Here is a 17,528-nt window from a genome sequence, read left to right on the forward strand (position 1 = left end):
AATTACATTTACAAGAAAATGGTGCTTTAGGCCCAAACTTTCTTTTTCACAAAAGATAACAGGAGAATATCCCCCCAATTTGCTACCCACTTTCTTCTGAATACAGTAACACCCCAATTGTGGTCGTAAACTGTTATTTAGGGATACGCAAGGTCTCAGAAGGGAAGGAGCTGCATCCCGATTTTCTAACATGGAATTTTCTGTCATGGTTTTTAAGAGCAATAACTTAATTTTTTATTTTTTTGTTGAATGAGCTGCGTAAGGACTTATTTTGTGCGAGACAAGCTGTAGTTTTTATTGGCACCATTTTGGGGTACATTTGACTTTCTGGTTGATTTTTATCTCATTTTTGGGAGGTGAAGTCACAAAAAAGCAGTTTGGTGTGTGTGTGTGTGTATATGTATATATATATATATATATATATATATATATATATATATATATATATATATATATTTTTTTTACAGTTCACTTGATGGGGTAGACCGTGTGATTATTTTTATAGATCCGGTCATTACGGATGCAACGATGCGAACGCAAACCCGCGTTCTAGAGTTGTTGCGATACCACATTTTTGATTTTCGATTCCATAAAAAAGTATTGTGCTACTCTATACCCTTCGATACCGCGCGAAAAAATAAACCAAAAGAGCCATGTGCATTCCGCATTTTAAAAAATGGCGAATCGCGCAGTTTTTATTTGTTTTCTGTTCCGGCGTTCACCGCATAGATTTTAATAGTTTGGACTTTTAGGTCGTGGCAATATCTGATATGTTTATTTATTGTTTATATATTTTATATGTGAAATTGGGAAAGGGGGTGATTCATACTTATTTTTTTTTTTTTTTTTTTTTTATTTAATAACTATTTCCCCCCTTAGGGGCCAGAACCTGGGATCTTTTCATCCCTTGTCCTATTCACCCTGATAGATCTCTATCAGGTTGAATAGGACCTCGCACTGTCCCTGCTTCCCTGTGCATAGTACACACAGCAGCAGAAAGCTGACCATGGCAGCCAGTAGTGTGCCATGGTAACTGATCGGAGCCCCAGGATTACACTGCTGGGTCTCCGATCAGAAGCTGCCACTGCCACCAATGAGAATGGGAGGGGACCCTGTGGCCACTGCCACCAATGAAAAGGGGAGGGGACCCTGTGGCCACTGCCACCAATGAAAAGGGGAGGGGACCCTGTGGCCACTGCCACCAATGAAAAGGGGAGGGGACCCTGTGGCCACTGCCACCAATGAAAAGGGGAGGGGACCCTGTGGCCACTGCCACCAATGATAATTAACCCTTAATACAGGAGGCGGGTACTGGCAGCAGATCAGCGACAGTTAACCCCTCAGGTGCCGCACCTGAGGGGTTAACTGCCACTGATCACAGCTCCCTGTCAGAGGCAGGGTGCCGGCTATGTGATTCTGCTGCCGGCACCTGCCTCCTGTATTAAAGACCACCTTATATGGGTCCAGACTTTAAGTATTAGGCTACACAGAGCGGCGCCCAGAGATCTCCCTGCACTTAACTATTATCCCGCTGTGCCCCATTACTGTTTCCTGCTCCATATGCTAACTACTATCGGAGCAATGGACAGGAGACATCAGCTTCTCTCCTGGGCGTTCCTTCTCGCTGCGCTGCGATTGGACAGCGCTACAGCCAGGGAGAAGGAACGCCCACTAGAGAAGCTGATGTCTCCTCCCCATTGCTCTGATAGTAATTTGCATACGGAGCAGGAGACTGTAATGGGGCACGGCGGGCGAATGGAGCGGCGCCCAGGAATAATAGTAAGTGCTGGGACATCTCTGGCCGCTTCTCTGTGTAGCCTGATACTGAAAGTCTGGACCCAGGAAAAGTCCTATCATTGGTGGCGCAGTGCGCCTGCCCCTCCTCCGCCCTTCTCTCCATTCATTGGTGGCAGCTGCAGCACAGGGGGGAGGGAGGACTGCTTCCTTCTATCCTGTTCTGCTGAGGGAACAGGAGCACGCCGACAGCAGCGTGCTAATCTTCAGAGATACTAGACTGCGCAGCCCAGTATCGAAAAATTGGGAATCCCGGTATCGATTCGGTATTGAAATTTCAATACCCGCAACAACCCTACCGTGTTCACGATCAAATGCTAGCTGAACGTGGCCATTTAGCTCTGGAATGCCCTTCTGGGAGAAATATTTTCTTCCGGGGACCTTCCATTGCGGTGTGCCAATGCCCACAAATTGAACATTTGGGCTACGGAAGCCTGCCTTCTGCCAGATGAACGCGACGATGGCACGGTGAAAGGTGGAGTGCAGAGGACAATGGGAGGATAAGGAGAAGAGGCAGGACGTGGAGTGTGGCTTTGTGGGTTCTGACTCCGTTGCTCGTGATGGGAGCCCAGGTGCCTTCTTAAGGCGGTCGTCCCTAGGTGAGTGTTGGGCTTACTGCAACTTATGCGTTGACAGCACAGGCTGCAGATGGCAACACTATTGTCAGCAGCGGACACGTTAAAAAAAAGCCCACACTGCGGAGCCATGTGCCAGCGTCCTGGGAGCGGCAGAAGTGACCGTGCATGGTGGATGGCTCGCTCCAGATACATTTGCAGTCTGATTTTTGCCTCCTGTGCCCTGCGACCTCTGCCTGCTGCTTCTGCTGCTCCGTCTCTCCCTCTGAACTCCCCTCCTCTTCCTCTCTTGTGGGCACCCACTTGACGTCCATCGACACATTATCATCATAACCTTCACCACCACGGATGTTTGAGATCTCGGAATAGGCAGCAACAGCGGGGTGGCGGCCGTTGCTACCTCCTCTTCCTCATCCGATGTCAAGAATGGCTGCGCATCGGTAAGGTCTGGGAATGGATAGGAAAATAATTCCTCTGACTCGAGTGGATCGACTATGGTGGTGGTGTCTTTGGGGGATGCACATAGCAGAGAGTGAGGAGGGTGCGGAAGGTGAATGTGCCACTCAACCAACTCTGGTGCATCCTTTTAAGTAATTGCACGCGCCTTCTCCAACTTCCCACTTAGGCTCCGGCCTAGTGCACCTGCCTGACCCCAACCACCCCTGCGGAACGGCCTGCCTCTTCCTCTGCCTTTTATTTTCAAAATTACCCTTTGCCTAAGTCCCTAGAGAAGAGCAGTATTTTGTGGAAGCAGGTATCTCTCAGGCCTCAATCAATATTTGGTAGAAACGGGTATATCAAACCCCTTTAATCAGTATTTTGTGGAAGCAGGTATCACACCCCTCAAATATTTTTTTTTGCCACAATAGTTATATCACACCACCCTGTTTATTTGGGGCAACAGGTACATCGCAGCCCTCAATTAATATGTTGTGTTAGAAGGTATATCATAACCCTGCACACAACTGCTGCACAATACAAATGCACTATATACTTTCTATGTTAGAAAGTATATTAAAGGTGTATCACACCCCTCAATCAGTTTTTTTGGGGGGCAACAGGTATATCACACCCAAAGCAATTAGTTGTTCGAATAGCGTTTGTCCCTCTATATAGCTGCGGTATCGCAGCAGAACCGCACACAACTGCTGCACAATACAAATGCACTATAATATACTTTCTATGTTAGAAAGTATATTAGAAGTGAGATCCTGAAAACTCAAAACCGATGGTATATTCTAACCCCCAGGCGTTCCCATGGTGATGGGGACGCTTGCCTGGGGGTTAGAATATACAGGGCCACGCCGCTCACAGGAGTACATTTATAAACTGTAATCAGTAACTTTAATCATCGCTCATCTCTTTACTAGGATACCTTACTCTCAGCTCCGGTAACAGCAGGCAGTGGGGGCTGCACTCACTCATTGATGTCACATGCCTCCTCCTCCCACTAGGCGGCGCAGGTGCGTGATATCAGTGAGTGAGCGCCGCCCGCACTGCCTGCGGTTACCGGAGTTGAGAGTAAGGTATCCCTCTCCTCATACCAGTGCCATCCACTGATCCCAGTCAGTTCCCTGGACTGGAGAAGATCGTCTTGAAGACAGGGAGGGCTGGGCATTCAGGGGTAGTCTTATACGGCGAGTATTGCCCAAAACCTTTATTTTAAATGGAAAAGTTGTGGCTCGTCTTATACGCTGGAAAATACGGTATTTTTCTGGCTATGGTGTGAACCTCTGTCCACACCCTCCAAGACTTGATTGACAGGGCCATTCAGTGTTCACGTCCCCCTGCCCAACCCTGGGTGTGGGTGAAATCTTGTGCCTGCGCTGTGCCGTTTAGTATTCGGAGCAGTATAGAAGACTGCAGTCGGTGTGCGTCCTTCCTTCACTACACTTGCGCCAAATACTAAACGGCACAACACAGGCACGAGATTTCACCCGCACTCCGGGTCAGGCAGGAGAATGTGAACGCTGCCTGGCCCTGTCAATCAAGTCTTGAAGGGGGTGGACAGAGGTGGGGGAACGGAGCCTCTAGGAGCAGGAGTAATGCCCCCCCCCCCCCTGCTCCTAGAGGCTAATTTGCATATAATAAAAGTTCAATTTCTGCAGTAACTGGGGCATGTATTAAAACCGGACTAGGCTAGTTAGGTTCAGCTGACATTAGCACATCACTAATGTCAAGCAGGTTAATAGTGGTATTTCTGATGACAGAAACCCTTTAGCATGGATAAAATAGGATTTTTGTTGTGCTTACCTGTAAAATCCTTTTCTCGCTGAGTTCATTGGGGGACACAGAAGACCATAGGTATAGTTTCTGCCACTAGGAGGAGACACGAAGCAAAAAAGAGTTAGCTCCTCCTCTCAGTTATACCCCTCCTGCAGACACTGAATTAATCAGTTTGTACGAAAGCAGGAGAAACAAACCGAAAACAATGAAAAGGAAGAAAGCCGGAGATGGGTCAGAATCGAGAACCGGAGGGAACCGTCAAGGAGAGACAGCAATGTACTTACGGTGTGGGAGCTGTGTCACCCAATGAACTCAGCGAGAAAAGGATTTTACAGGTAAGTACAAAAATCCTATTTTATTGCGGAAGTGGAGAGCACACAGAATAGCCACAAGATGGACAAGAATGAAGACAAGTCATTCAGGAGAGAGAAACATAACCTAGATCCAGAAGACTTCTAAGGAAGTGATACCCATGGGTCAGAACCCTAGGTAAAAAACATCCTAGAGTCATCAACAGTCACAAGATAAGGAGAATGTAAAGGAGAACCTTAAATTCCAGAACGAGAGGAGAGAAGCCGTCAGATGCTCCATGGAAGGCTGCCTGAACTGGCAGACCTAACTGGAAGCTGAAGAAAAAAACACCTAAGCCAAAGGGACAAAAATATGAAGGTTGTGTAAACTTATCAGACACTGTCGACCGCCACTGCGGAATAACTCTGCATAAAGAAGAAGAGAATGGGGTTATCAGAGGAATGGACAAAACGGCCAGACAGAAACCAGAGATGGAATAAACGCTGCGCCAGGAGGGGAGTGTGGACACCGAACGCCACAAAGTCCCAGAAAAAAACTGGTAATAGAACCAATACCACCCGCGCAGTCACTATACAGCAGAATGGGGGCGTACGAGAACCCGATGGCTATGAAAACAGGCCAAGCAGGCAGAACAGTATCTGGTGGAAGTTGCAACTACTCACCCTACGAAAGGGGAGAAGTAGAGGAGGCTGATGCGGCTCAGTAGAGAACCAGCACCTAGGAGTGACAACGAGGACAGTACGACTGCTCTACCCGGTGAGGGGAGAAATGCAGACAACTCGCATATGTAAACTGAATAAGTGTATACCCAAGCTCCACAGGGAGGTTACGCAGATGCTGTCACCGTAGCAGATTGTAGAGGCAATGCACTACATGTGAAGGGAACAAGGTTCTAAATCAGCGCTATAGAAATCAGTAGGTTATACCAGGTACAGAAAACCGTACTAATGCCCACCAGAAGTGAGCAAACCCATCAGCTGCAGAATAACATGGTATGGGCAGATGACAGTCATAAGGAATAAGTGTACCTGTCAGCCAGCACTTCAGGTACACCATTCATACAATGCCTGGTGGGTCTACCGCAGCCAGTGATGGCAGAACATGAGCACAGTGCCACCTGTGGGAGAAGGAAATGTAGGCGCAAGCACAATTACAACTAGCGAGAAGGTTCCACCCCTAGAAGGATGAATGATTTGTAGATACCGCAGGAAATGCCAGGGCCGATACTCCACATGGAGGAAAAGGATGCGGTAAAAACGATAGATGCAGTGCCCCGCGCCAATGTAAACCCCATTTGAAGGATGTACAAAAATGCTCCCCCTGGCACAGTAGTAGTCACGGGACAAGAGTAGCTATAAAATCTTTGGCCAGCACAAAAGCTGCCTCATATGGGGGGAGGCCATAGCAACAACTATGGTCTCTAGGGCCAGAGGAGAGGCTCCACCTGAAAATGAGGTCAAACAGCAGTAGCCGCCATGAAATTGGTGCTAGCGCAATACTCCACCTGAGAAGGAAGGAAACTGGCAATCAGTGTAGACGTTTCACCTACTGATGAAGTGTGGACGCTGAGCGTGCTAATGACTATCAACAAATTAGAAAGCTCCTCACAGGGATTCAAGGAACGAGGAAAGGTATGTGGTTGTCAAAAACCTGTTCGCTACAGGCCTACCTGGAAGACAGAGGCTGCCACTTAGACCCCTGACACCAATCTAAACAATGACTACCTTAGGAAAGGGATAGTGTGAAGTAGTCACAGTATCCAGTAGTAGTGCCAAAACACCCCTATGATGAGGAATAAGGCGATTGTAGGTACCGTGTCTAGTAAATAGGCCATCCATGGAACGGAATGCAATGCGACGAGGAAGAAATGAGTAGTCGCGGTAGCCAATGTTCAAGCAATAACTCAATCTAAGTAAGACTGATAATGCGATCGGATGTACGGCTTCCAGAGGTAGTGAATTACTCTGCTGACGGAAAGAGGGGGAACCCGACAAGATGTACAGGGTACACTAGTAGTGCAAGCACTACTGGTTGTGGAAATACTCCGTCAATGGAAGGAGGGTAATGCTACAGGAGCCACAGTATGCAATTGTGGTACAACTAATCCGCCTCTAGAAGGGGGAAATCTGACAGGACAGATGATATCCAGTATTGGTGCAATTACTTCACCTGCGGAGGGGGTAATGCAACAGGACCTATGGTATCTGGTGGAAGAGCAATTACACTGCCTAAGGAAGGAGGGTAATGCGATAGTCTGTATAGGATCCAGTGGTAGTGCACTGGAGGGACACATAATGCACATTACCTAGTGTAAGTGCAAATACTCCTACTACGGAATGAAAGGAATGCTACCAGAAGTATAGGATCCAACGATGGTGTAACTTCTCCGCCTATGGAAGGAGGGTAATGCTACAGGATGTATGGTATCCAGAGGTGGTGTAAATATTCTGCCTATGGAAAGAAGGCAAATATCTTATCTTGTCTATGAAAGGAGAGTGATTTTATGCAAACATTCTGCTGATAAAAGGAGTGTAATGCTACAGGCTGTACAGTACCCAGTGGAAGTACTCCACCTATGGAAGAAGGGAAATGCTACAGGTTATACAGCATGGGTGTCAAACATGCGGCCCGCGGGCCGCATGCGGCCCGCAATGAATATCTTTGCGGCCCGGCAGTCTAGTATCTCTGAACATGAGCGCGCTGCTATCGGCGCGCTCATGTTCTCTCAGCAGCACGGGGAGAAGGAAGCTGTCCTCCCTCCCCCTGTGCTGCTGCCGCTGCCACCAATGAGAAGAGAGGGGGGGGGGAGGAGGGGCGGGCGCACTGCGCCACCAATGAGGAGAGAGGGGCGGAGGAGGGGCGGGCGCACTGAGCCACCAATGATAGGACTATTCCCATTTCCCTGCAGTGCTCCATTACTGTCTCCTCTCCTGCTCCACATGCTGCTGATTACTATCGGAGCGATGGGAGGAGACATCAGCTTCACTAGTGGGCGTTCCTTCTCCCTGCGCTGCGATTGGACAGCGCTACAGCCAGGAAGAAGGAACGCCCACTAGTGAAGCTGATGTCTCCTCCCATCGCTCCGATAGTAATCAGCAGCATGTGGAGCAGGAGAGGAGACAGTAATGGAGCACTGCAGGCGAACGGAGCGGCCCAGGACTAATGGTGAGTGCTGAGACATCGCTGGGCGCCGCTCTGTGTGGCCTGATAGTGAAAGTCAGTCTTTAACACAATACAGGAGGCGGGTGCCGGCAGCAGAATCGCATTGCCGGCACCCTGCCACTGACTGGGAGCTGCGATCAGAGGCAGTTAACCCCCTTAGGTGCCGCACCTCAGGGGTTAACTGCTGATCTGCCAGTACCAGCCTCCTGTATAAAGGGGTAATTTATCATTGGTAGTGCAGTGTGCCCCCAACCCCCCCATCCCATTAAAATCATTGGTGGCACAGTGCGCCAGCCCCTCTCAACCCCCCCAGTATTAAAATCATTGGTGGCAGTGGCCACAGGGACCTCTCCCCTCCCCCTCATTGGTGGTGCAGTGGCAGCTTCTGATCGGAGCCCCAGCTGTGTAAGCCTGGGGCTCCGATCAGTTACCATGGCAGCCAGGACGCTACAGAAGCCCTAGTTGCCATGGTAACATCCCTGATGCTGTGTGCACAAGGCACAGAGCAGCAGGGACAGTGTGAAGTCCTATTCACCCTGATAGAGCTGAATAGGACAAGGGATGAAAGATCCCAGGTTCTCGCCCCTAAGGCTACTTTTACACTTGCGTTCAGAGCGGATCCGTCTGAGACGGATCCGCTCATATAATGCAGACGGTGGATCCGTTCAGAACGGATCCGTCTGCATTATATTGTAAAAAAAATTATTATTTTTTTGGATGCGGCCCACATAAACTAAAATTATATTTTTTTGGCCCATGTTAGCCTTTGAGTTTGACATGCTTGTTATACAGTATCCAGTAATAGTGCCATTACTTTGCCTATGGAAGGAGGGTAATTTTACAGGCTGTACAGTACCCATTGGAAGTGCAAGTACTCCACTGTCACAGATAATGGGTAGGGGAAAACACAAGATAACACACAGAAGGAAATAGACTGGAGTCTAGGCCTCAAAGCTAAGGGAGAGGGATGGTGACCTTTTAGGAATCCTAGACCTTTCCCTGACTCCTGCCACCCTGAAGGTGGGAATACTCATATACCGGAAGCTAAACCCTGGAGACCCTGGAAATCCCTAGGATTGGTGGCAGGGAATGAGACTACTGGTTCCTTCCCAGATAAAGGAACCAGTGTCTCCCTGAGGCCTAGAGAACAACAAACACTAGAGAACAACAAATGCAAAACCAAAGGCACTTAGCTTAAAGAAGGATGAAGGAGCAGGAGATCCAAAGAAACAACACACCAGCTCAACCAACTCCAGTAGGAAATATCAACCGCATGGTAAGCAGTGTGAGTCAGAACTAAATAGAGCCTCAGTAATGACCACCAGCTGCACCTGACAAGAGGTGTGGTCATTACCAAACAACAACACTGCAAGGAGAAAACAGAGACTGTCAGATACCCTCACGTGCCACCAGTCTCTCAGATCTTCTCACCTCTGTCATGGGAGGGACCGTGACATCTGCCCATGAAAGGAGGATAATGCTATTGTCACGGATGGTGTTGCAGAAAACTGGAAGTTATAAATAAACATCCGACTGACTTGATCAAAAACTAAGGAACAAATGGGTGAGCCCTATAAAACCCCTAGAGCTCTCCCTGACTGCTATGCCCATGCAAAGATATTTATGATAGATAATTGCATGCCCTCGTACCTAGACTGTGTGGCACCTGAAAACCCTATAATAGTGAGGGGACACGACCACCGGCTCCCTGCACTTAATACGGAGGGAGTCAGGGTCCCCTAGAATCAAGCCAGCACGGAAACACAAATAAAGGAAAAGACTTATCTGAGGAACCAGCAGTTGCAGCCTCTAGCAGTGAACACAAACCAGGAAGTAGTATAAACCGCAAAGTGAGGCAGTATGGGAGGGAATATAAAGGGAGGCAATCAGTGTAAATAGATGACAGCTGGGAGAAGGAAAAGAGATGACAAAGTGAAACCAAAACAAAGAATATCATGCAAGAGGTGCAGAAGAACGTCTGCCATAGCTTCTCAGAGAGCTGGCGGTGACGGCTATGGGCTGTACAGTGTCCAGTGTAAGTGCAATTACTCCGCCTATGGAAGGAAGGTAATGTTACATGCCGCACGGTATCCAGTGCAATTACTCCGCTTATGGAAGGAGGGGTAATGCTGCACGCTGTACGGTATCCAGTTCAGGTGCAATTACTCTGCCTACGGAAGGGGATAATGCCACAGGATGTACAGGGTCCAGTGGTAAGCGCACATATTCCGCCTAAGGAAAGAAGGGAATGTGACAGGACCTACAGAATCCAGTAGTAGAGAAACTACTCCAGCCATGGAACTACAGGGAGTGGAGTATCCAGCGGTAGTGCAGGGCTTTCGCTTATAGAAGGAAAGTAGCCCTGCCCTATAGGATGTATGTATCCAGTGGTATGACAGCACACACTGAGATTAACTTCCTCTGATAGGACAGGAAAACACACAGAGGTTAAAAACCCCACCTCTTCCCCTTATCACCACAGTTTTTTCCTGTCCTGCCAGGGAAGGGAGACCCAGAGAGGTGCTGGGGGCTCTTTGGGGTTCCTGGCAGCATTATTTCCAAATTGACATCTTATTTTACAGACCGGAGGTCGGTTCCGACGTGTTCTGCTCTCCCTCCTCTAGTGGGGTCTGTGCTCGGGTCTCTGATGAATGATGGGGCCCTGGCGAAGTTCCCTTCTGCGGTGGTCCAGGAGGACTATATGCGGAGTGGTATTGGCGGCTGGAGAGACCATAGGACGCGATTCCCTCCAGCCGCCGGGTGATGACGTCAGGCGCATGGAGGCGTGGCTTCACGCAATCATTCGCCGGCGTATGCCCAGTGGACAAACCACGCTGTACAGCCTCAGTGCAGGGCGGATCGAGGTCTATGGAAGACCTGACGGCTCCTGCACTCTCCTGGCCTCGGTGGTCACATGACGCATAGCGCTTCCTGATATGTATACACAGCGCTCGTTGAGCGCTGTGTATACAGCGATCTAGAATGCAGGGACACCTGGGAACTGCCCCTGCCTTCTCTCTCGGTTAGTGTGCAGCTGCCATCTCTGAATGGACGTTCCAGGATGTCCATTCAGAGATAAACATCCACCCATAGGACGTTTATGTCCTATGGGCGGATGTGAAGTAGTTAAATAAAAAAAAAAGTTTTATTACACAAAAGTAGGAAAACTTAAAAAAAAAAAAAAAAAAAATAAGTTTAGGTCTTATTGCTGTAACCATACTGACCCAGAGAATAAAGATATGTTATTTATACCGATAATGTAATAGTACTGTAAGAAAAGTATGCCAAGAGCTAGAGAGCTGCCCCTTGAAAGTATCTTTCTGCAAAAACTCAAGGCTTTCCTGATGCCAGGCAAGTTTAGCTTTGTAAAGGTGGTAATAGGACCTATAACTAGTTATATTTCATTTCCCTCCAGGACTTTGACATTGCTGGACAGTATGACCCAATGATTCCTGATGCTGAGTGTCTGAAGATTGTGCATGAAATCCTGAGTGCGCTGGATTTGGGAAAGTTTCTGATTAAGGTAAGGTGACATTACAAGCTCATTGATGTTACACCATACAGTACAAGACAATTCTGGATATTTTGAACTGAACTACTTTTATTCTGGAGGATTGGAATTTCTATTTTACCCCTGCTCCTCTGGTATCATGAACTGTGACTGGAGAAGGGTGACTATTTCTCTATGGTTAGATGTAAACTGTTTCGTGTAGGCAACAAAAAATATCTAGAGTACATCTAAAGGAGAGAGAAACTTTTTTTCTTCAAGGTAAACCAATAGTCTCTTTCTAGTAAACAAACATAGTGGGACTAAAGATGGACATCTTGGGCTACTTTCACACTAGCGTTTTTGCTGGATCTGGCAGGGTTTAACAAAAAACGCTTCCGTTACTGATAATACAACCATCTGCATCCGTTATGAACGGATCCGGTTGTATTATCTTTAACATACACAAGGCGGCTCCGTCATGAACTCTATTAAAAGTCAATGGGGGATGTATCCGTTTTCTATTGTGTCAGAGAAAACAAATCTGTCCCCATTGACTTGCATTGTGGGTCTTGCTCCGTATCCCATGATGGAAAGAAAACCGCAGCATGCTGTGGCTTGTTCTCCGTTATGGGAACACAGGCAAACGGAACGGAATGCATTTTGGAGCATTCCGTTCTATTCGGTTACGTTTTGTCCCCATTGACAATGAATGGGGACAAAACGAAAGCGTTTTTTTCCGGTATTGAGACCATATGATGGATCTCAATACCGGAAAATATTAACGCTAGTGTGAAAGTAGCAACTGTTGGCAAAACACTTGATTGTCTGACATCTATTCCTCTCGACCACACCATGCACGTGTTCTCAGTAGGGAGAGAGGAATAAGCTCCCAAGCTACTTGTCACAGCTGAAGCCAGTCATTGTGACCATGCCCATACATTGGGACCGGAAGGTGGAGGAGCAGGAGCCATTACACAGAACCAGAGCGCCAGGGAGCAGCCCAGGTTCCTTTCCTTAAAGGGTTGTCCTCAATATAGATCGGCAGGGGTTTGACTCCCAGCAGCCCCGCCGATCAGCAGATCCTACGAGCACTGCCTTCTCTGCTCTGTTTACTTGCTAGCCACTGCAGTTGTGGTAGTGAGCCAGTGTAATTACAAGTATGAGCGAATCGATTTCTGAAATATCGCATAAAACTTTCTTAGAATACTGTACGGAGCAGGAGCTCCGGACTGTATTATAATGTATTGGCTCTGATGAGCGGAAGTTATTACTTAGCAAAGTCTCGCGAGATTTCAGGTAATAACTTAAAAATTAATTTCTACTGTAAAAAAAACTTACCGAACTCTGGTGAAGAGACAAATACTGGGCACAGGATCTTCCCTCCTCATCCTGCAGACACAGAGCTGACAGACTGCAGTAGTTCTGCAGAGCATTGCACAAGAACAGGTAGGAGGAAGATCCTGTGTGTATCAGCAGTGTCATTGTACAGCTGGGACTTGTAGTTCTACACATTCAACATGCTGCTGAGTATCCCAGCATTCACTCCCTTTGCAGAGCAGGGGAAGCTGCGGTAATTTTTGACGCCAACAAATATTCACGAGGAAAACCTCCGAGATTGTTGTTATTGCAGGTAAACAGAGAACTAGGGAAATGAGGAAATAGAAGTTTTTTCTTACCTAAAACTTGCTTAGCTTAGTTATCTATTGCTGACCATCAGATTTACAGTGCTATATTTGTGTTTTATTTTTTTATAATTCAGACAAACCCTTTAATATCTGTTTGAAATGCAAGTCTGAAAAAAAGGGGAGTGGTTCTCTAACCGTTTATATTCCTGCAAAACCTTTAAGAGACAGAGCATATAATACTGTATTAAAGGTTAATCCTTAATCAGCAAGTTTTTACAGAAGTAATAGGTTCTGTTTACACTATTAATCTCTGTGATGTCTTCATTGACTTCAGGTAATGACCTTTTTATCTGCAGGTGAATGACAGGAGAATTTTGGATGGAATGTTTGCAGTATGTGGTGTACCGGACGTAAAATTTCGCACAATTTGCTCTTCGGTGGACAAATTAGATAAGGTAAAAATAAATCTGCAATGTTTGTATTACTCAAGGAAAATGTCAACTGTATTGAGTTCCTTCAGTGGTTTACGTTGTTGAAGCAGATCTTCACCATTCACCAGTGCATCTTGATGACGACAAGAATCTGACCGCACCCCTTATGAAAGCTACTACTGACCTGCTGAATTATACATTCATTTACTTTATGTATTCTTTGTGCCAGTTCTACCTTACATTTGCATCAACACTAAACATTAACTATGTGACGCCCAGCTTCCTGTTTTAGAAATGTAATAAATATTCCTTCTTTCCAGACCCCGTGGGAAGAGGTGAAGAATGAAATGGTGGGAGAGAAGGGACTTGCATGTGAGGCTGCTGATCAGATTTGGGAATATGTCCAAAATAATGGTAAGTCGACATAGAGCCAGCTCCACAAGCTAGGAGCCAGCTACTGCACATTATAGGACCGGGTCCACAAATAACAGTTAAAAGGGCAGGTGCTCCTCAAAAAAAAAAGTATTAAATTCAGAGGAAAATCCTTTTTTTCAGTTCTTCCCTCATGACAGCAACATAGGAGGTTGTTCTCCTTTAACCTTCTTGGGACAGGAAACGGGTTAAAAAGACAGAAGATAGATCCAGAGTTGTTCCCTGCTTTAGGGATGAAGATTTATTAATATTTTTTTCTTCAAGAGACTTTCAAGGCCTAACGCTGGGGCTAGGATCGGAGGTTGTCCAGCCTCTCCTTCCGGTTCCTGAATAAACTTGCTAACACCTCTTGGGGTAGAGGTCCCTTAGCAGCACAGAACCCACCTGTCTGTTTGCGTAGCCTATAGGTGGTTAGACTGGGAGGGTTCATCCTCTTCCTTCCTACTGTATAGGGCTACACTTTCCGCATGCTGATGACCGCTTCCATAATGGGAATGGCCATTAGCATTCGGACTATAGGATGCACGGCTACTTTTCCCTCACTTTTGGGGGGGGGGGGGAGTATGTTTTATAGTCAGAAAAATATGGTAATTTATGTATAGGCATCTTATTTCTGGTATAAGATGCACTGAATTTCTAAATCCTGTCTACTCTTTGCTATATACTGATTAAATTAAAGAAGATCCTGATTCCATTTTGGTGATGTCTGTCCCACAAAACTGAAAAGAAGTAGTTTAGAGGCACTTGAAGGATAAAAATGTGGTTGTGGATGAAACCTTTAAACTTACCTAAATATTTTAGGAGGATTGGATCTGATTGAGAAGCTTTTGAAGGATCCCAAGCTCTCACAGAACAAGCAGGCACTAGAAGGACTGAATGACATGAAGATCCTCTTTCAGTACTTGGAACTGTTTGGAGTTACTGATAAGGTGAGCACTTTCAAATGCCAGGAAGCTGAAAGGACTACAATGCTCTGTTGGGATCTGTATATATGGAGCATTTCTCTGGATATATACCATCTGATAAAGCATACTGTGTATGAAATTGGAGGCATACAGAGGTAAAGTACAGATGGTTCTTTAATAAGGCTGTGCGCATGAGACCTTATGCGGCTTTTCCACTCTCCTGAATTGTATGAGTAGTCTCATAATGTAGCTCTATTTTGGTGGGGTGGTGTTACATTAATTGTCAGATTTCCTATCCAGGAAATTATAAAAATGGGCTTTCTTACCATCAGACTTGATTTCCTGAATACACATAGAATAATCACTCCCTTTAATTTATCTTTCAGGTTTTGTTTGACCTCAGCTTGGCCCGTGGTCTGGATTATTATACAGGCGTCATTTATGAAGCGGTTCTGATTCGGGATCAAGGGGAGCAACAGCAACAGAATGATCACACAGAGGAATCAGTCAATGTCGGCAGTGTAGCCGGAGGTGGACGTTATGATGGTTTGGTGGGGATGTTTGATCCAAAGGGCAGGAAAGTTCCGTGTGTGGGTGTCAGTATTGGAATTGAGAGGATATTTTCTATCATGGAGCAAAAAGCAGAGGTGAGAAACATTTCTGTGTTGTGACTGCTGCACGACATTACATTCATGTGATGATTCCATAATTGCAGGGCTAATTACAAGACAGACCACATACATATGATAGGTGTTGGCCGAATGTTCATTCATTCGACAGCTGTTACTTCCGACCTCTCATAAACACGTATGCTCATGCTACATTCACATTAGATGGTTGGCTGGTCCTGCTGAAATCAGTCGGTTTGGCCGACATACATCTAATGTGCACGTCCAACTAAAGCTCTGATAACTGGATTTGAAAAGTGTCCACACACTATTATAGCTGGGGGAAATGGAATAGGACACTTGTAAAGGTTCCCTTGATAACCAAGTATTGGGCATGTTCAGATCCACAATGGTGATAGCCAGGCCGCATCTTCCCTCTTGACGTGATATCAACGGAAAGTCGGGACATCCCCATACACAATAGGTGGTAAGTATGTCGAAATTGTCAGCTTCATCTGATATGTATAACAAACTTAATTATTACCTGTCCTTAACTTTTTTGTGCATCACAGACCAGGAACAGATTTGTGTCCATTGGCACAATGAAGCTTTATAATTGCTGTTTAACCCCTTCGCGACATGTGATGTAATAATACGTCATTTGTCGGATGTTAAAATGCTGTTTCACACAGCAGACACCCTAATGTCTGCGACCAGCGAAAATGCTGTGTTCAAATGTGACCACGGCAACTGAGAGCACAAAGCCCCGAAGTGCTGCACTTCCCGGTCTGCAAAGGCTCCCAAAGATGGTGATCAGGCGAGCGGTTCATTGTCTGACTGTCAGGGCCTTCTGAGGCTCCGCTGCTTTTTACAGCTATACTCCTATGTAGGCCAGCAGGTGGCAGTACTACATTGGAATGCAAATCCTTTAGTTTATGCAAATTGCAATCCAATGATTGCATGTTAGGCTACTTTCACACTCGCGTTTGGTGCGGATCCGTCATGGATCTGCACAAACTCATCCATTCAGATAATACAACCGCATGCATCCGTTCAGAACGGATCCGTTTGTATTACCTTTAACATAGCCAAAACGGATCAGTCTTGCACACTATTGAAAGTCAATGGGGGATGGATCCGTTTTACTATTGTGCCAGATTGTGTCAGTGAAAACGGATCCGTCCCCATTGACTTACATTGATCCGTTTGGCTCAGTTTTGTCAGACTGACACCAAAACGCTGCAAGCTCCAAGGCGGAACGGAGCCAAACTGATGCATTCTGAGCGGATCCTTATCCATTCAGAATGCATTAAGGGCAAAATTGATCCATTTTGGACTGCTTGTTAGAGCACTGAATGGATCTCACAAACGGAAACCAAAACGCTAGTGTGAAAGTAGCCTGTTTAAAAGTAAAAAACTAAATTAAAATTTTTAATTAAAAATATAAAACAAAAAATATAAATAAACATAGACATCACCTCGCCCAAAAACGCATGCACTATTAAAATAGTAAAAATTTATGCCATACAGTGAATGGCGTAATGGAAAAAAAATCAAAATGGCCAATTCAGTTTTTTCCATTTTCTTCTCCCCAAATTTTTTTTAAGAAAAACTTAACTATTTTAGCTGTGTATGACTAAGTTTTTTATTTTTTTCAGTATTAAAAAGCAAGAAAACCTCTATATACGGTATGTGGTATTGCTGTAATAGTACTGACTTGAAGAATGAAGAGCACAAGTCAGTTTTGCCTCATAGCGAATGTAAAAACAAAACTCGTATAACTGAGGTTGTTTTCCAATTCCATTTGGAATTTTTTCCAGCTTCCAACTACATCCTATGCAATATTAAATGGTGCCATTAGAAAGTAGTACTTGTCCCTCAAACATGCCGTCATACAGCTATGTGAATGAAAAAATAAAAAGCTATGACTTCAAGAGGACAGGGAGTAAAAAACAAAAACAGGAAATT

General features: G+C 45.9%; 1 protein-coding gene across 1 annotated transcript in view; it reads left to right on the forward strand.

Annotated features, from left to right (window-relative positions):
- Positions 1 to 17,528, forward strand: part of LOC121008948 (histidine--tRNA ligase, cytoplasmic-like) — a 113,949-nt gene that overhangs the window by 37,162 nt on the left and 59,259 nt on the right. The window contains exons 6-10 of the mRNA XM_040441785.1: positions 11,485 to 11,592; positions 13,541 to 13,639; positions 13,936 to 14,029; positions 14,849 to 14,976; positions 15,339 to 15,599. Of these exons, the coding sequence (XP_040297719.1) occupies positions 11,485 to 11,592; positions 13,541 to 13,639; positions 13,936 to 14,029; positions 14,849 to 14,976; positions 15,339 to 15,599 (690 nt within the window). The remainder of the gene's footprint in view (positions 1 to 11,484; positions 11,593 to 13,540; positions 13,640 to 13,935; positions 14,030 to 14,848; positions 14,977 to 15,338; positions 15,600 to 17,528) is intronic.

This window comes from Bufo bufo, chromosome 1, assembly GCF_905171765.1.
Source record: "Bufo bufo chromosome 1, aBufBuf1.1, whole genome shotgun sequence".
NCBI lineage: Eukaryota > Metazoa > Chordata > Amphibia > Anura > Bufonidae > Bufo > Bufo bufo.